General features: G+C 41.8%; 2 protein-coding genes across 2 annotated transcripts; one reads left to right on the plus strand and one right to left on the minus strand.

The window, feature by feature from the left end:
- Positions 1 to 161: 161 nt before the first annotated feature.
- Positions 162 to 18,251, minus strand: tdrd9 (tudor domain containing 9). The gene is made up of 35 exons (XM_035611256.2): positions 18,030 to 18,251; positions 13,121 to 13,200; positions 12,976 to 13,043; positions 12,209 to 12,430; positions 11,202 to 11,324; positions 10,782 to 10,862; positions 10,544 to 10,699; positions 10,346 to 10,449; positions 10,008 to 10,127; positions 9,744 to 9,828; positions 9,469 to 9,526; positions 9,279 to 9,383; positions 9,097 to 9,194; positions 8,864 to 8,995; positions 8,289 to 8,451; positions 8,138 to 8,201; positions 7,563 to 7,626; positions 7,409 to 7,453; positions 7,022 to 7,075; positions 6,668 to 6,784; positions 6,144 to 6,251; positions 5,960 to 6,060; positions 5,672 to 5,842; positions 4,674 to 4,785; positions 4,334 to 4,549; positions 3,726 to 3,815; positions 3,353 to 3,610; positions 3,029 to 3,196; positions 2,631 to 2,701; positions 2,445 to 2,554; positions 1,943 to 2,039; positions 1,728 to 1,866; positions 1,137 to 1,255; positions 651 to 723; positions 162 to 557 (listed from the first exon to the last, which is right to left on the minus strand). The coding sequence occupies exons 1-35, from the start codon at positions 18,155 to 18,157 to the stop codon at positions 459 to 461; spliced, it is 3,999 nt and encodes a 1,332-aa protein (XP_035467149.2). The 5' UTR covers positions 18,158 to 18,251; the 3' UTR covers positions 162 to 458.
- On the plus strand, positions 13,778 to 18,058 carry rd3l (RD3 like). Its single transcript, XM_035611257.2, has 3 exons — positions 13,778 to 14,575; positions 15,277 to 15,617; positions 16,245 to 18,058. Exons 2-3 carry the CDS (start codon positions 15,304 to 15,306, stop codon positions 16,591 to 16,593), a joined length of 663 nt encoding a protein of 220 aa, XP_035467150.2. The 5' UTR covers positions 13,778 to 14,575; positions 15,277 to 15,303; the 3' UTR covers positions 16,594 to 18,058.
- Positions 18,252 to 18,634: the final 383 nt, after the last annotated feature.

An 18,634-nucleotide genomic window follows, 5' to 3' on the forward strand; every position in this document is an offset into this window, starting at 1 on the left:
GTGTGTGTGTGTGTGTGTGTGTGTGTGTGTGTGTGTGTGTGTGTGTGTGTGTGTGTGTGTGTGTGTGTGTGTGTGTGTGTGTGTGTGTGCACTGTAGTGACAACTTTAACCTTGGGGCACAATGGGACTATATTTGAATGAAGACTGACTGACAAGCCTCATCTGTTGCAAACAACTGTTTTTAATGGCCCACTGCTGAAACAATGTCACAACAGGCTGTACATGATGAATCTCATCACTGAACAGTGCATTATATATATATATGTGAGCAGCCAACTGGTTAAACAACAAAGAAAGGGTTTTAAATATTTCACTGTGCTACCAAACGCTACAGCTTAATTTAAACATAAAACAAATGTCAAACAAAATTCTCTGAACATGAAATTAAAATTCCTGGCAACTGCTGGATTTACAACATTAGAATCAGTTCAACACAAAAGGTGGATTCCAGTGCCTTTTTAGGTGTTGAGCAGAGTGACCGGATGTAGCTGGTAGAGAACGCCTCTCGTCTTCGCACCTCCAGACTCCACGATGTCCATCCTCACAGAGGGATCCACCTGCAACACCAACACACGCCCTTTAAAACACACAGGACTAAAATTTGCTAAGAAACAGCAGAGGTGGATGAAGGATGAACTGATGTTACACACCTGGTTCCATTTCCCCCGTTTCTCGTAGTACAGCGGAGCGACAGCTTCCCTGGGGGGCGAGTCGGTGAACAGTCTATATTGCACAGTAGAAACAGATTAATAAAAGCACAAACATCGTTTGAACCAATGACTATATAAAGATGGATAACATGTCAGCTCCCCAAAAAGCCAAAACATCTGTGTCACCCCCTGGTGGCTGGCTGTAGTATAGGTTATAAACCCGCCCCCTGAATATTAGCAGATGAGACATGGACTGCCGAGTACATGCTACATAAAAATTTCCCAAATTTGTGATTTAGGTCGTTGTATGTTCAAGTGTTTATTTTATACTGATAACTGGCTTTAATTAATTATTTGATGCTGTAAAAACTAGGTGAGACATCACGAGTAACGGCTGATGACAACACAGGAGCAAGATGGCAGTGCCTGCATTTAGGATATTTTGGCTTCATTTCTGTACAGTGGGAGGAAGAGGCAGAGTGTGACCTGATGAGGCTGTCCCGACATTCCTCCTGCAGGTGGCCAATCTTGTCAGGCCCCAGGTGCAGAGTGCCACAGGGCCCGTCGCACACCAGACGGTTTATAGCCACTCGTAAGGCATTTATCTAAACAAGAAAGAAAACAACAGAGATAAACCTACATCATGTGACTGTGCTACATTCATGTAGTAGTGTCACTGAAGTGTTGCGGTTACAGTGCTATAGATCATTAGCACACCTGTGCCATGTACAACAGGTTTACCACACTGATTGTTAAACAGTTTTATTTCACATTAATAGAAAACAACAACCCTTAGACAGCTTATTTCTTCTTTAACTGTTAATAAATTATGTTGTCAGTAACTTTGGAGTAAGACTTTAACCTCTTATTACAGGAGGTGCTGTTATAAAGCTGTGTTTTTTTGTCATAGAGCATGACATGAAAAAAGTTAAAATCTATATATATATAGATAGTTACAGTACAAATCACTATTCAGTCACTAAGATGTAGCCAATGAGCGACACGGATCTAAAAAATGAATTGGTTCCTACCCACTGTCAGACACAACAACATTCTGCATCTGGTGACAGCTGATACCTTGGTGATGTCATCAACATCAAACTTGACGTCAAAAGTGAGCTCAACGTCTCGCTCAGGTAGGATGCCCTCCTGCGTTTGACTGTTCCAACCCAACCCACAGAGGGCACCGGTGTAGCAGGTCCTCTCTTCATTAGTGCTGAAAAATATTGACATCTATTTTTTTAATTGTTCCGCCTTCAAGATGTGCAGAGGTAAACCTGTGTCCAACTCACCGTAACTCCATGATGGGGGTGAAGAGCATGGTGACGAGTGCAGGAAGTCCAGGAATATCTGGCATGAGGGAGGTGTCTCTCAGGAGAATGCACGTACCTGCAACATTAATACTGCCTTTATAAAGTTGTTCTGAAAAACATGTTTCACATGCTTCACATTCAGCAGTTGGAGCAACATCAGTTTTTCTCTTTGAGTCACATTTCTGGCCACATGACAAACTATTCTACCAAACCCTGAGGAAAGAATATCCTGTGTTCACAAGCTTGTTGCTAACTTTATCCGTTTGCTGTTTGGTGCTGGACAGGTAGTGAACAACAGGTGTATCACAGTTATTCTGCAGAACAAAGCTGCTGCTGCAGGGAACAGTAGAAATGAATATGATTTACAACCAAAGCAATTACATGAAAGAGACTAAAAAGCTCTGTAGAGGTGAGGGTGTCTGTACTGTCATATTACACAAGGTCATTATTTCACATTTATGATAAAATCTTGCATCGCTACCTGTGGAGTTGACTGACACAGTTCTGGCCACCAGCATCCTCTGATGTTTGTAGTGAGGGTTTTCATTCAGGGCCAGAGAGTTGATGCTGTCCCTCTCGATACACACTGTCCTGGAGGACAACGACACTCATTAGCAGTGAAAACCTGCAGGTTTAATGTGATCTTGTATGTGAATGAAATGCTTACTTGTAGTAGACGTTGTTGCTCAAGCTGTGGAAGTTTATCATGTGAGGACTTCTTGGTCCATTCAGATGGACCTGTGGTTTCAGAGGAAAGGCGGAAGTGAGACATGACCTGATGTATTCATGCATCCATTGGTCACAGTGGTCACCCAGGCCTCATTGTTCTACCAGACAGACTGGGTGTGCCTCTGAATGAACGTCAACACCCACTGAGCCACTGAAATGGTGCCATCTCCTGGACAAAACCAACCACTACAAAAGTTTTTAATCCTTCAGATTTGTCACGTTGTGACACAGTTTTGAAAACATACTTTATAAATGATTACAATAATTGATTCAAATTACTACATTTTTGGTACAAATATTAAATTTGACTGTTCTGTATGCTGCAGTGTATCTTGCCTTTGTCTTGGAAATAGACTGGCTGTTCTTGGAAAAGTGAGCGAGCAGATCATCGATGAGTTCCTTCTCCTCTTTCTTGCGATCCTTCCAGCAGCTGCTGGTAGCATCGGGGACATACATACCCGTCTCCATGTCCTTGTACAGGGACATCAGCACCCCGTTGTTTTGCTGCCAGGAGCAAACACACACAGACATCTTAAGAAAAACAGCATTCATACAGGTTTTTCTAAATCTGTGCAGTTTCCCCCCCCAAAAGATCAATAAAGTTTCTCCTAAACACATCTTATCGGGCCTTACAGTCAGCAATCCTAACTTTTTTGTCACCTTGGAATCAAAGCTTTCTTCAACCTTCAGAGCATGTCCGTCCTCCACCAAGATGTCTGCCACGCTGGTGTTTGTCGTCTCCGTGTTGATGAGCAGCTCAACACGCATGACATTGTGGAGGATGGAGTACAGTGACACTATGAACGAATTGCCATTGACCAGTGTGCGGAAGCGATCGCGGGCTCGGCTGCTCCACTGGTCCCCCAGGATGATGGACTGGGCTGATGGACGCATTCCACAAACTTGAAACTCATGAGCCTGAGAACCACGAGCAGAGCATTTGAGTGTTTATGTTTGTTCAAAGATTGAAGTGGAACAGGGTAAGTGACTATTTACTTTCCAGAAAATGTTTACCACTTAAGAGTATAACTACCTGGAAAGGGTGAGACAGGAGGTCAGAAGGCAGCTCTCTGAGGCTGCTGCAGGCAGTGTTGGCTGTGTTGCCAAAGTCCAAGAAGAAAACCTGCAGAGTGAAAGGAAACATATTGTTCTCTGTTACATCAGGTGAACATCTCCTATCTCATACTCCTGTTCAGGATTATTCTATGTTCTGTTGTTCATGTCAGTGGTAAACATTCAGTTCACTTTTTTTTGTTACTAGACTGAATGAATAACCGAAGGCCATTATCCCTTTCTTTTCAATATAATCCCTTGAGTTCCTCAGAAAAATGTAGTAAAAAAAAAAACCCAGACACAAACTACTGCTAGTTCTGGAAAGAGATTCTTAATTTTCTGCAGAATTTTCTCTGCCCCTCTGCTTTTCTTTTGCGTTAATCATAATGATTTTAGACAGATTTATCTCTGAAGCACAGCTCTGATCTGGAAAATGTATTGTAATTAATTCACTGATTATCGGTTTTATCCCCATGTCTGAAGACAAACAGGAAATCATTGTCTAACTAAAGAATCATACCGTAAACCAACATAATAAAACCAGTGTTGAAAAAGTCGGTCCAATTTCAGCATGTGAGCAATATTCACCTCCACTGTGTTGCCGCGGATGTGCAGGATCTTGGCGCGGTAGTACAGGCTCGGCTCTGCGACTTCAGAGTAAGGAGCCAGGCACCTCAGGTTGGGATAGAGTGACACAGTTACAGGATGCAGTGTGCGCTTGTTAATCTCGGCTGTCAGGTGGCGCTGCTTCTCTAAGCTGGCTTCATCTGCCTGGAACCCCCAGAAATGTCCCACATCCACCACCTGCAGCAGAGGTCAGAGTTAAGAGAAGACACCTTCGTTGAACGTTAAGTCTAAAAGCCAACAGAAAGCTTTCAGTTTTTCTCCACTGTAGCTTTTTTGTAAGACCAAATTAAATGTAACTGACCTCGGTGATGTTCACAACAAACAAGGGGTTAGGGGGTAGCTTGTCTGGATCAGCAGTGCTGCTCAGCACTCCGACGGGGGAGACAGACTGGCTCTGGAAGTCTACATCCACCCTGGGTAGACAAAAGCACACAGAGGTTTGTTATGTGCACATTGATTTTCACTGCACTCATACTTATTTATTGCTGCTTTGATGTTGAATGTCATAACATCACAATGTTATTGAGTTGTTTACGAGGAATCCTAAAATTAATGTTTGCTTGTTCGTCAGCAGGATTACTCAAAAACTACAGAACAAATTTCCAAGAAACTTTGTGAATAAGAAGGAACCCATTACATATTGGCCTGGCTCCAGGATTATTTTATCTAACATTGCAAGATAGGATGATTCTAGTTCAGAGTTTACTACTCACCACAACAACTAATGCAATAAGTACTGTTTACCAGACAAGAAGGCAACTATCAGTATTAGTGAAGAGCTTGTTTTTTACTAAGTGGCTGGGACTGAGTAATGTAGTGGTCACCACCTAGCAAGGTCGAAGCTTGTCAGTATGTGGGCATGAATCCAGTTTCCTGGTTGGAATATATAGTGAGAATAATCTGTAAAATGTATTAGTGTTGGACATCTATTGTCAGCCCATCTCCCAACTCCCTAGGGGAGGCAGGAAGAACATGGTGCTGTGTCTGCCCAAATCCGGCCCTCTCTGACTAAAAGCGATTGCTGTGGAAAATCATGCAGAGTGCTAGGATGTCAGATTACATTAGTGCTGAGTGCAGGGGCACTGACCAGTACAGCCTGTGGTACAGCGGTCAACTTTACAAAAAGACGGTCTCAGGCCTCAGTACAAAGACAAAGGCAAACATTGTGATTTTTTTCCCCTCATTAATCAATTTTAAGATATATTTTTTCAAATTCGTGCAGAAACAGATTCCCGCCCTTCAGATAATGAGAGAAGTAAAGTTCAGAAAAGTAAAAATAGAATAAAAATAGAGCCATACCGTGCATATCTCATGTGAATTATGTGTCTGTTGCCAGCACATTTTTCGATTTGTTCAGTGTGGTAAACAGAGAGCTCCATCGAAGGCCTCTGCTGGGCCAGGAGAAGTGCAAGGGACACCTCAGGCAGAACTCCGGAGTCTTGAGATGTCCTGTAGAACTCCACGTACGCTCTGGTTGCACACACACATTCACACAGTCAGATAATGAGTGTTCAAATTGAAGTTCCTTTATGAATAAAATAATGTATAGACAAAGTGAAGTATAATGTCTGATTTGCCTCCATTTACCTGGAGCTCTCGAAGGAAATGGCTTTGACTTGTCCACACAGGCGGAACAGAGACTGCAGCTGCTTATAGTACAGGAAACTGAATGGAGGGAGACTCCTCAACTGGACACAGGACAACATCTTATGTTATAAACCCCTGTAAACCCTTTCTCAACAAGGTTTCAAACAGTAATCAGATCTTATACCATCACTGTTGTTCTGGGGTTGAAGCCACTTAATTCTCGGGAGGCAAGGTCTTCATCCATTTCCCCCTGTACGAAGTAGTTGGGGTAGAAGGCACCAGCAATGACAACCTAAGACAGAGACGGGGAGCAATCTAAAACAAACTGAATATTTATGCACTCCAAGGAGTTGTAGGTGTACACTGTAAAACTACACTTGAACCGGGGAGATAATTGACAGTGTGCACATTTGTGGTACTGTACTGGAATTTCAGAGTTTTTTCTGGAGAAGGATTTGCGTATAACATATATATTTAATAGAAAAAAAACAAAAACATTTTTTACTTGTCATGTATGGTTTTGATGCCGTGTGGATTTCAAAATTGAAGATTATCAAAGATATACGTTGTAGTCTCTTTCAGTTTCAGAAAAAAAAAACATATCAATGAAATGACACAAAGCCCAACACTGCCATGACCTTCTTGTCCAGAATGAGTGCGTAAACGTCCACAAGTGTTCATCTCATCATGTCCAACACTGAGTCTAACCTGAAGAATGAACTTCTGCCTGTGGGTGCTGGTGTAGTCTGATGGCTGACTGCTGTCCGGCACATTGATGTTGAACTGTGACGCGCGTTTCTTTAGGTCCTCGTACAGCTCTGCAACCTTTAGAGCAACAATAAGGGAAAGGCTTTAGATTGGCTGTTCAATTGTTAATGAGCAATGATAGATTTATACAGATGATATATTTACAACTAAGACCTTCAGTCACTCAACACAAACAAACTGCAAGAATAATGTCTGTTGTTCACTGCTAGACTAGGATGGGCGATGAAAAGGAAAGAATCCTGTAATGTGTCAATGTGAACTTGTGTGACGCAGCTCTCTGAATCGTCTCTGTACCTCCCTGATCCTCTTGATCTGAATGAAATTCTCTTTTCCCCAGTAGAGCTCGTCCTAAGAAATGAAAGCAGCAAAAGCAGAGGGAACTGTGAATATCAAAAGGAAAATGAAAAAGAGGAGTGCTGCAGTGGTCATAACTCCCAAAGTGACCAGTTTAAATATTAACATGTGGAGTGGACAACACTGTGCAGACCTATTTCTCTGTTTTATTCTTTTTTACACTGTTCACAGATGCATGAATCGTCATGATGTATTGTTTATGTTGCTATTGAAGAGAATCCTTGTTGTTAAATAAGTGTTGTATTGGTATTGTCAATTAAAGGTTTAATGTTTGGGTAATGACCATCGGCTATTGGTGAAGCCATGTTGGGTAGATGCTTTGTTCACCTTTGGATGTCTCAGTTGTCCATTCTTTTTGGCTGAGTACCATGCCTAACAGTGAGTGACAACAGGGAAAAGTGTTGAAGCTCGGGTTTGAGCAGCTATTAGGCAAAGACGTCAATCCACTGAACACCACAACTTGTGGTTGACTTGAACACACCTTGAAGGCATTGACAAAAGCTATGGAATCACTCGGTGTTCCACGGGCAAAGGCCAACTTGCTCCTGGAATTACAAACACTTGTCAGTGCACACAAAAACGATAAATACAAAAAACTTGTTTTGATGCAAATGTGTCACAATTTGCAACAAGGACCTTGTTGGCGTCACCATGACCACAAGATAAAATATTTCTGCTCTGTTTTAGCGAAACATACAAATATCTTCTAGAGTTAACAAGTACTTCAAGGGAACCACGCATGAACAGCCGGACATGGTATAGTAGTTTTTAATGACCACACTCGGTTCATTTCTTTCAGGTTATTTCATCATGTTGTATTTCTGAAAACAAATACAATGTGTATGGACAATGAGCATCTGTTTTGTACAGCAAGGCATGTCATTAGCCACAACAAAACTCTGATGGGATATTTTAATCGTAATAGTGAATAGAAAGGTCTTGATTCCATTGAGTTACATGACAACACAATGTTCCAAATATCCTGTGCCACATTGTTAAGACACAAAAACAATACTGACAGCCTGTGAATCATTGCAGCTACTGGATGTGACTCACCTGTGGCCAGCAAGCTGCTGCATCGATGGTATGGCAAAGAAGCTCTTTGGAGAGTGCGAGGCAGCTGAATAATAACAAACCCCAGTGACTATAGACACACATGCATTTGCAGTAGCTGAGGCCTTTTGCAGTTATATAATGACAGACTGACCTATGATGAGGCACTCATCCAGGCAGCCAAAGACATGGCCCAGGACAATCATCTTCCCCAGGTACAGGTCCACAGGCAAGTGGGCCAGCACTCGACCCAGGAATGTCAGCTCACCATCCTCATTATGATCCTTGCCGACACTCTTCACAGACAGTGCGCCCATCTGCAGAAGTAAACACACAACCAGTGGCAAGAACAAGGGCAATATTTATACCACCAATCAACTCCTAAGCCTTACCTCAAATCTATAGTTTTGATATTGCATTTTTTATTATGCCCCCATTACGTCAAATATCTTTGCAAAAAATTCTGCTGCTGCGTTTTTCTTGCTAAAATATATAAACAAAGTACATAACTCAAATTTATCAGTGATGGGAACAAAGCAAGATTATCACTGCCCTACATTACTCAGCTAACAAACTTGACAATCCTAACACTGGCTGACGTAAAACTCCTGTGACAGAACTCCAGGTCTAAACTCAGCCGACCTCCCAAATACATGACGTCATCACTACAGCCCACAAATTCATCCATAGTTGAGTAGAGAGTCATTAACCTGAGGTCTTTTTACTGACCTCTTTGAGTTGGAGAATGGTTCTCACTATGTCAGCAAGGTTAGGTGGTGAAAGGGCTGTCGAGAGGACGGAGCGGGGATCTCCCATATCCAGCAGCTTCACTTTCAGCATGATGGTGGCCAAAGGGGCAAGCTGAGAGGAAGGCAAACAATATTGCATAGATTGTTTGTCAGAGGTGTTCTCAAAAAACAGTAATAGAAAATCAAAATCTGTTCTTTGAACACGCTCTTTACCAGCATCTCAGGGATCATGTAGTCTGGGATTTCACTTCTCCAGAACTCTTTCGTGACAAGGCGGTAACAGTAGCCTTTAGACACTCGTCCTGCCCTACCTGACGAGAGAGAGGAAATAAGTGAGAGAGGTCACAGGTGAAAAGAAAATTTGCAGTGAAAGTTCTGTGCAGTAGTTGCCATACCCCTGCGCTGGTTGCAGTTGGTTTTGGATGCCCATGTAAGACGCAGACACTGATAATTGGTATCTTGGTCACAAACCAATTGACGGGCCAGGCAAAAGTCAATCACTGTAATAACAAAACATCTTAAATTTAGGAGTAAAAAAAATAAGATAAAAAAATAAAACAAAAGCACAAGGGCAAAAAAATCCACCATATTTGACGTCTGGCACTGTCACCGAACTCTCTGCGATGTTGGTGGAAAGGATGACCTGTAAAGATGAAAAGAAATTTCTTCCTGTTAAAAGGGAGTGTTTTTTCTCGACAGTCGCCAAGTGCTTGCTCATTGTGGGAACTGTTGGATTTCTCTGTAATATTGTGAGGTCCTGACCTCGCTATGTAAAGTGCCTTGAGATAATGTATGTTGTGATTTAGGCTACACAAATAAAATTGAATTGAATTAAATAGAATAAAATAAACTGTTTTTACCTTTCTGTATCCAGGGACAGGGAGCAGGAACACACCGTTCTGCTCCTCCAGAGTCACGGTGGAGTGGAGAGGATAAACCTGCAATCTAAACAACGGAAGTACATTCACCAGAATAGTTAATATAAGCATTGAAAAAGATATTGTAGGTTAATAATCTATGTGGATTTTTGAGATCATTATTAGTGATGCACATAACTTAAACAAGGAAATTAGTGAAACAGACAACATCTATTAGTTTAGAAAGGCTAAAAATCAAAATCTCACCTTTTGTGGACCAGCTTGGCCAAGGCCTCCTGCATGTAGCTTATCTCATGTATACCAGGAAGAAAAACAAGAACGCTGCCTCTCTCTGACGAAGTCAGTCCACTTTCTTTCATAGCTTGGCTGTTCACACACACACACACACACACACACACACACACACACACACACACACACACACACACACACACACACACACACACACACACACACACACACACACACACACACACACACACACACACACACACACACACACACACACACACACAACTGAACAAACATTTGACAATGACGTGTCTGCATTAGCAGTTAAGCATGGTAAGACTCAAAGGCCTCACCTGGAATATTTGCCCTCCGACTCGTCAAAGCTCTGGATGAGACTGATGGCAAGATTGTAGATCTCTGCTGAGATATGAGGGTCGTCAGGATGATGCAAGTCAATCTGTTGAAGAAGCATAAATATATATACATAGACATTAACTGTTTGGTCTTGCAATACAGACAGCTGCTTCAGCAAATAATTACAATTTCATTACCCTGTATGGAAACAGTTTGTGGAGGTCATCCAGATAGAACTCTTCAATGGCATAGGGTGCCCCCTGCACACAGGCTGGGTTCATCTTGCCCCGAATCGGGGTGCCAAAGTACTCAGCAAACTGTCTGCAGTTAATGGTGGCTGACATGAGGATAATCTGAGAAAATACAGGTTATAATAAGTAAGAGTTCAACTGATTGAGTACAGAAGAAGGACAATTACTCCGATGTAGTAATTACCTTGACATAACGAGAGTTGGAATTGAGGAGTTTTCTCAACACCAGTAAGAGGAAGTCCATCTCCTCAGTGCGCTCATGAACCTGAGGCAAAGGCAGAGTTGTTAAATGGCTTCATCTAGTCCCAATAATTAAGCATCACTTTTTAGAAAACAGGATGCAAAGATTCAGACTCAGCACCAGCACAGAATGTAGGTGACAAAAAACATTACAGATGTAATGCAACAGATAAGTTCAGCAAAATAAAATGTGATGAGCTTGAATGTAATATGTCCACCTTACTCACAAATATATAATATGAAGAAAAATTAGATTCAATAAGCAACGTGTTGATAAGAAAAAAAAATATTTGTGATCCGGCCAAAAAACACAAATGTAAATTTTTAGGTACCATTTAACATGAACAATTAAAACAATGTTCACCTCATCTACAAATATGTGTGAGAACTCTGTGAGGCACTTGGCGGAAACCAGCTTTTGCAGCAGCACTCCTGTAGTCATGTAGATTAGGCGGGTGTGCTCGGTAGCCATCTTCTCCAGTCCAACCTGTACAGTAGTACAAATATTTATAGTTGCATTCACAAATCTGTCAGACACGTGTACTTGTGAATCCTACTGTCTCTTTTTGACAACTTCAAAAGGAATTTAGAACTCGTAACTTGCCTAAAGGATCACTATCTAAGACGCCTTTCATCTGACAAACTCATAGGTACCTTTATCACGACCCTTCTGCTGTGCCATATTGTCTGTTTTGGTTTCCTTACCATGATCATAAGTACTTATTGCATTAAAGCACTGTACAGATATATAAATGAATAAATATACAGTAGCAAATCAACGCATTTCTTCCTGCAATGTTAAACATAAAAACAAGAAATTTCATCTCCTAGTTGGTTTACATCCGTAACGTGACATTCTACTGCCTCAGACAAGTGAACAGGAGAGCTGTAGTAAACTACCTCTACTATGGCTTTAGGCCTGTTCTTTTTCCAGTGTCTTAAAAATGAATGTCTGCAGTGCCAACATGCCTATTTCTGGATGGTTATGGAGAAAATACCAGTGACCTGAGATAAAATCCCTTGTGATCCTGTGTCTGACCTGAGGGAAATACTTTTTGGTTCGCTGACTCAACTCGAGGACAAAGAACTTTCCATTCACTGAGTGGAAATCTCCCACAAAAAGACCTCTCTCATCATACAAAACACTGCATCATCTTAGGATGCGTAACATCCATTTTCAGCTGTGAGAGAAATGCAATGAGAGCTTTTTGTGCAGAATCAAGGTGAACAGCGGGTCAATACTCAGTTAAAGACATGCAACTGATAACGTCTGCATGTGCCCCTCTACCCTTTTCTCCCTTAAATATTAAAAAAATGAAAACATACATGGGGAAATCTTCACTGGACAGTTCAAGATGATGTGACACAAACCTGATATCCCACCAGACTTCCCAGGGTACACTTCCGCTGTGTGGCGACCCACCGAGCAATACTGGTCGCCCCAATCTTGCGTGGTTGGGTGACCACAATGTTGCATGAGGCATTTTTCGCATTGTAGTGGTCCAGAATATATTGTGGCAGCTGGGTGGTCTTGCCACTGCCTGTGGCTCCTCGAATAATCACTACAGAGTTGTTTTCTATGAGGGAAATCAGCTGGAACCAGGCACACACACACACACACACACACACACACACACACACACACACACACACACACACACACACACACACACACACACACACACACACACACACACACACACACACACACACACACACACACAAACAAACAAACAAACAAACAAACAAAAAAAGCCCCATTTGGCCATTTGTACCATATCACAAATAAATAAATAAAAATAAGTTGTGACATTGTAGAGCAGATGGATCTGCTAAGCTGATTTGTAAACACAAGTACAGACTTTATAATCTGCATTAAGAAAGTGCAGCTTAAATGACAGCATGGCCTCCAAAAATACATACACAGTACTCCGCGTTAGACAACAGAAAATTCTAACCCGGTGAAATTCAGGTTAAGCTTTGTCCAGCAGCATCAAGTAACATTGAGTTCATCTTGAGCAAACAGTAAAAGCTTAAAAACGTACTCGTGTCCCGGGGACATACTGCTGATTTCAGCAAAACCCTTTAAAAAGAAGAAGAACTAGAGCAGAGTGAATGTGTGGTTGGGTGTAACAGACCTCCCGTCTGTCTTTGGTTATGGGCAAACTGGGGTACTCGTAGCTGGCGAGTGGAGGAGGAGCAGCACCTGAGGAGGCAGATTAAAAAGCACCAGAATAATAATATTTGAGATAAGAAAAGGCCGACAGAAACTTTAATACTCACTCCCTGCAGGTTCTGGTTTTTGGAAGCTCCCAACGGAGTTCACATTTTTCAGAGTTCTGTCATCAGGAACCTCTGATGGCCTGAAAAGAAAATGAAAGCAATTTGAAGCAGTTGCTCTATAAACTGCAATTATGTCAAATCTAGCACAATTTACAATAACCAGTGAGGGTTTGGGCTATATAAATGATAATGACTTGATATAACATAAGCTAGTAAGTATAGGAACTTAAGACTTAAGCCTTTTTGGCCTAATTTCTCCATAACTTACAAAGATGCCAAAATACCATTTCACAGAATTATCAACCATCAATTCACATTCTGCGCATATCGGACAACACGTTTACTTCTCTCTCCTTCAATTCATCTGGTTTGGAATGGATTGGTTTAAAACATAGTGTCATCTTTCTTCAGTTTCTTCATCTCAGAAAGCATAACTGCCAAATTTGCAAAAGAGAGAAGACACATGCAGTTACCAAAATAAAGATGTTCTTGCATGTACTGGCAAGGATGGGCTAAATATAGAGGCTGGGCGTTAAAGCAGCTCTAATAAATTCCTTTCCAGATTCTGGATTTTTTTTTATCAGTGTGTAAGTTTTACTTCTGAATGCACCAATGTGTAGCAAAGTGAATATACTACAATTTGTTCAGCTGTCATTATGTCAGCTACACGCTGGATACTGTAGCACTTCATTCTGTCCGAAAAACCAGACAGTTTTATGATCACTATCAAAACACTAACTCTAGGTTGAGTAACAGAGTTCATAATTAAAAGCTAACTTCAAATTAGGTTCATACAGAGGGTGAATATACCAGCAGCTGTTTATCTCTGCGCCTGTGTCTCCTCTCGTCCTTCCCTCTGGGTCAACTCATCCAGGCCCCGCAGCAGTGAAGCCTAGAGAGCATTCCCTTGTTGTCTCTGCCTCCTTTTTTTTTCCTCACGAGGGGAGGATTTTATCGCAACAGCAGGAACAAACTCTGACATGGGAGCTCAAACACAACACACATGCGGCTTGTGCGCACTGAAGCACTCTTGCCCTCTTCCTTTCACTCCAATGCAATCCTTTCGTGCAAGCTACAAAGCAGCTGACCTTACAACAAAAGCTGCACACTGCACAGAGGAGAGGGGGGTAAAAGGAAAGGAGAAGTGACAGCTCTTAGTCAGTTAGCACTGTGACTAACTCTCTTGGAAAAAAGTCTGCGTGACAAGAGCAGCAGGACGGATGATACGGACAAGACAATACCTACAACGGAAAGTAAAATAGGCTTCCAGGAGTCAAGACAGTGGAGGATTTTTTTCTGACACAAGTGAAGCGCATTTGACACAGAGGGACATCAACCGCAACCGAAGGAATGAAGTTTTCAAGGACTGACCCATAGGGACAAAAAAGCAGGAGACTGTTTTCATCTTGGTCCATTTTCCTGAATATCTCACAAAAGCATCGGTGGTTTTCAGATGTAAGTAAAAATATTTCCTTTGATTTTTCAGCCAGAGGTTAGTGTTATCGTCCTGTCTTGAACATGTTGGACGACTCGTTTGTTGTTGAGCTTTTCGAGCAGAAATCAAATCAGACACCAGAGAAGGAAATTTGTAACCTTATGATGTGTAACTGATCTTTGACCCTGCAGGCTGTGTATTCCATCTAAATCCCAGGTGGAAACTGTTGAATCCATCATCTTGGAAAAAATAAATAAAAAAGGGGGCCAAATACACACACCTGCGACACCTGTGCTTTCCAGAGTTTGACTTGAACTGAATCAATCAATCAATCCAGACAGAGACCAGAGGTCAGCTTAGTTTTAGGGTGATCATCCTTCACTGTCGACCTTAATATTGTGAATTATAACGGGGTTAAAACGTTATGGATAAAATGAGAAAGAAAGTCCCACTAAGAATTGAGGTTGGCATTCTAAAAAAATGTTGTCATTGTAATCTTTCAAGGTGAAAATCTGTTTTGGTACAACTGCAAGATTTTCTCTTCAGAAATTCCTTGATTTTGAATCATTGTGTCCTTATTTGATTTTCCTCTACAGCTTTTCCCAACATTACTTTTCTATTTCTCTGTCATAATGTCTAATGTTGAGCAAGATTCCAGCATGGCCAAATGCTATTAAATTTCTTCAGGGTCCAGAATAACAAAGAATTCTTGGTTTTCCAGTTTTCTGGACGGTCTGCTGTGAACGCCATGCCCCTGTTCAGCTGGATGAAGTGGTCTCATGAGACAAGAGTGCAGACTCAGGATGAAGAGGCACCTCTCAAGACCACAGGGGTTGTCCCCAGCCGCAGGTTGATCAGAGAGCTCCTGTGGCATATGGAGGACCGTGAGCAACTGGCGAGGGAACTTGAGCGAGAGCACAGGCTGGCCAACAGCTCCATGGGTGTCCAGTGGTTTCAGACGAACCCTCGGTTACAGACCCTTATCCCCACATCAGAGCTGTACCAGCTAGAGTTTCTGTGTGCCCAGATCCCACCTATCCACGCGGCCACCGTCCTTTACAGGTGTGTCCTTGCCACGCTCCATCCTCACATTAGTATGCTGTCAACAGTGGCTAGCTGCTACTGGATCACCACAAGACATGACAGCAGGCAAAGCAGAGATGAGCCAGAGGGAGAGGGAGAGGGAAGCAGGGCGAGCTGCCAAGAAAAGCCATTATGTGTTACTGTCACAGAGGCAGGCGATGGAGGGTGTGAACATGGGAAGGTGAAGCCTGACTGCCGGGCTTTCCTCTCATCATCATCTCTGTTAGAAACTACATTACATTATTTTTTAAAGATTTCTTCTACATGGTCGCTCACTACTGTGACCTACTTATTTATTTTCCATAACACTCACAACTAGGTCACTCATGTGCACTTACATAACCACATTACAAAAGAATAACATTTTAGTAAAACATGTGTCAAAGTTTGTACCATTTTCACAAATCTGTGCTTTTAGTTTATAATTTTTGAACTAAGAGACTCGATAGCTGGAAGAGCACAAAGGTGTCAGGTTTTGTTATGGGTGAAATATAGAATTCATTTAAAAAAGCAAATAAAATTGTGGGATTCTGATGCTGTGTTTATGCAAATACTTGCAATTTCAACAAGTGTTTTTATTAACTATATTGGTGCATCCTTCCACAGGTTTCGTGAGGTGCTTGCCACCAACAATATAAGGCCCTGGGAGCTGGCGTCTGTCTTCAAGCAGGTGCTGAGAGACTTTGTGAACGAAGAGGACGACCTCTCAGTGCAGCCAGCACAGCTCCCACCAATGGAGGCTTGGACCAGCCGCTATAAAATAAAGCAGGGCTTTGTCACACCTACCGTCCCCAACTGTGGAGACCGTCCAAGGGAGGAGATCCCAACAATCTCTGGATATGTGGACAGGGCCATGCGGCACTCCAGTTCATTCACAGCCAACTGGGACTGGGACCTTCCATATTACCATCCAGTATCTCTCAGGCCCAAAGGGGCTTACAGCACAACACTTTGAAAGGGCATACTGACTCACACGATCTAGTTAACACAAGGAAAAGTAGTTATTACATTCTCAGCATGGGAGGACAAGATTTAAAAAAAGAAAACAACAACTGATAATTTGAATTAGTTTACAATATTTCAAGGTTTTTGACCAAAATGCATGGACTACGTAGTTTATTGCCTGCCCGTACTCAATAATCCCATATTTTTGAGAGATTTTCCTTAGTATTGATTACAAACCCCAGTAAGTCTTTGTAGAGTTCAGGAAGTATTTTAAAAGGGATGTTGGCACTTGATGTGAAAACACAAGTACAACCAGGACCAATGGGTTTCAGCCTGTTTCGCTTGTGAGGCTTTAAATTGAAACAAAGTACCTGCAACAGCTCATCGGACTGAAAATATCTTTGAGTTTTGAAAGTTAAAACAAAGATTGATATTCTCTGTTTCAACAGTTTTAAAGCCATAAACAGGTACTACTGTCAAGTAGTTAAAAATAAACATAATTTGTGTAGTATGCATTTTTTTGGTTTTATTTCCCATCTTGTTAATCATCATGTGACCCCTTGGGTGCTTCCAATGCCCAGGTTTGGAACTACTGACGAAGAGTGTTTTGATTTAGTTGCCAACCAAGGACAGTAAGCGACACCTGATGTTTTCTACTGTTAGTCAGGAGAACACTGGGGACAAATCCTCTGTACTTCATTTTCTCCAAATCTGCTAATGGCTAGTCCCAGTGCTGATACATTTAGTGCATTCATATGAACTTCATTACTCCCAGCTGTGCAACGTAAGCAAGATAAAAATCTATAGAAACAAGTGTTGAAAATAAAGAAAAATAACAACAGTTTAAAAACCCATCTATGCCACATTTGTCTACACACAAATTCCATGTTACATGTTGTTTATGCACTATTTGCTTGTTTACTTGCATTCTAGAAGTGGCCTGCTCATTGTGACCACAAAGTGACCAATCAGGGGAGAGGAGCGTCAGTCCCTGACCCCGCCTCCGAGGTCTGGAAACTTAACTTTCCCTGTGGTTGGTGAGCATTTCGTGATGGCGCGTGGGGTACGGATGGTTTGTTCGCGCGCGATTGTTCAGACCAATAAACCTCATTCACACTATCAAACATAATTATTATTTTGAATACAATGGCTAGCCGATTGCACTTTCTCTAACTGTAGCGCACACACACGCTGCCATTGCAGATCTAGTAGCCGCCAAAACAAATGCTGGCCATCTGAACACTGCAGCCTAACTTCTTCACGACTAACTTCAGTTCCTGTTAGACAAAACAGGCCGTCATCCTCTCACGTGTTTATGCACTGTTACTGTAATATTTCAAAACGTTAGCCTGTCAGGGTTTGTGGCTAAATAAATTCTGGCACACGACAGGTGCGATGCATGAGGTTAGCCAGCTTTAAGCTAACTGAGCATGGCCTCAATCTCACCTGGTCTCTCTCGACGCTGGTTCCTCGAACTTCTTTTCAGCCACTTCTTCTGTAAGTTTGATGTTTACAAACGTGGTCCCCGAGGTGAACCAGTCTGAAATCTGTTCGGCGGTGAAAACTTTCTTCATGATGGAGGAGTTTTAGAATCAATACATTTTCCGTCGTGTCTCTCTCACCTGAGGTGTGCTCCCGGTCGACTGACGCTCGAGGCGGCGAAGGTGAACGTACTCACGTCGCCCCCTGGTGGTTGGTCTCAAAACATTGAAAATCTTGAAATCACACGCATCAAAAACCTTGTTGATATAAGAGAATATTATTTTATAGAAAAGTATGATAGACCCCCCCAAAAACCCTCATAAAAATAAGAATCAGGGTGGAAATAAAAGCAAATAAAATCAAATATATCACCTCTCACCTTAGAGACAGAGTATTGCTAACCACAGTAATTAATTCTCACATTTACAAAATGAAAATCATTTACTCATAATAATGATAGTAAATTTAATGATATGGTTTGCGGTCTTTCATTATTGTGAATGCAATGTGTCAATCTACTACTGCTGTGCAACAAAAATTTATTTGGAGACGTAAAGGTCATGACTGCT

This window comes from Scophthalmus maximus, chromosome 15 (genome assembly GCF_022379125.1).
Source record: "Scophthalmus maximus strain ysfricsl-2021 chromosome 15, ASM2237912v1, whole genome shotgun sequence".
NCBI classification, from domain to species: Eukaryota; Metazoa; Chordata; class Actinopteri; order Pleuronectiformes; family Scophthalmidae; genus Scophthalmus; species Scophthalmus maximus.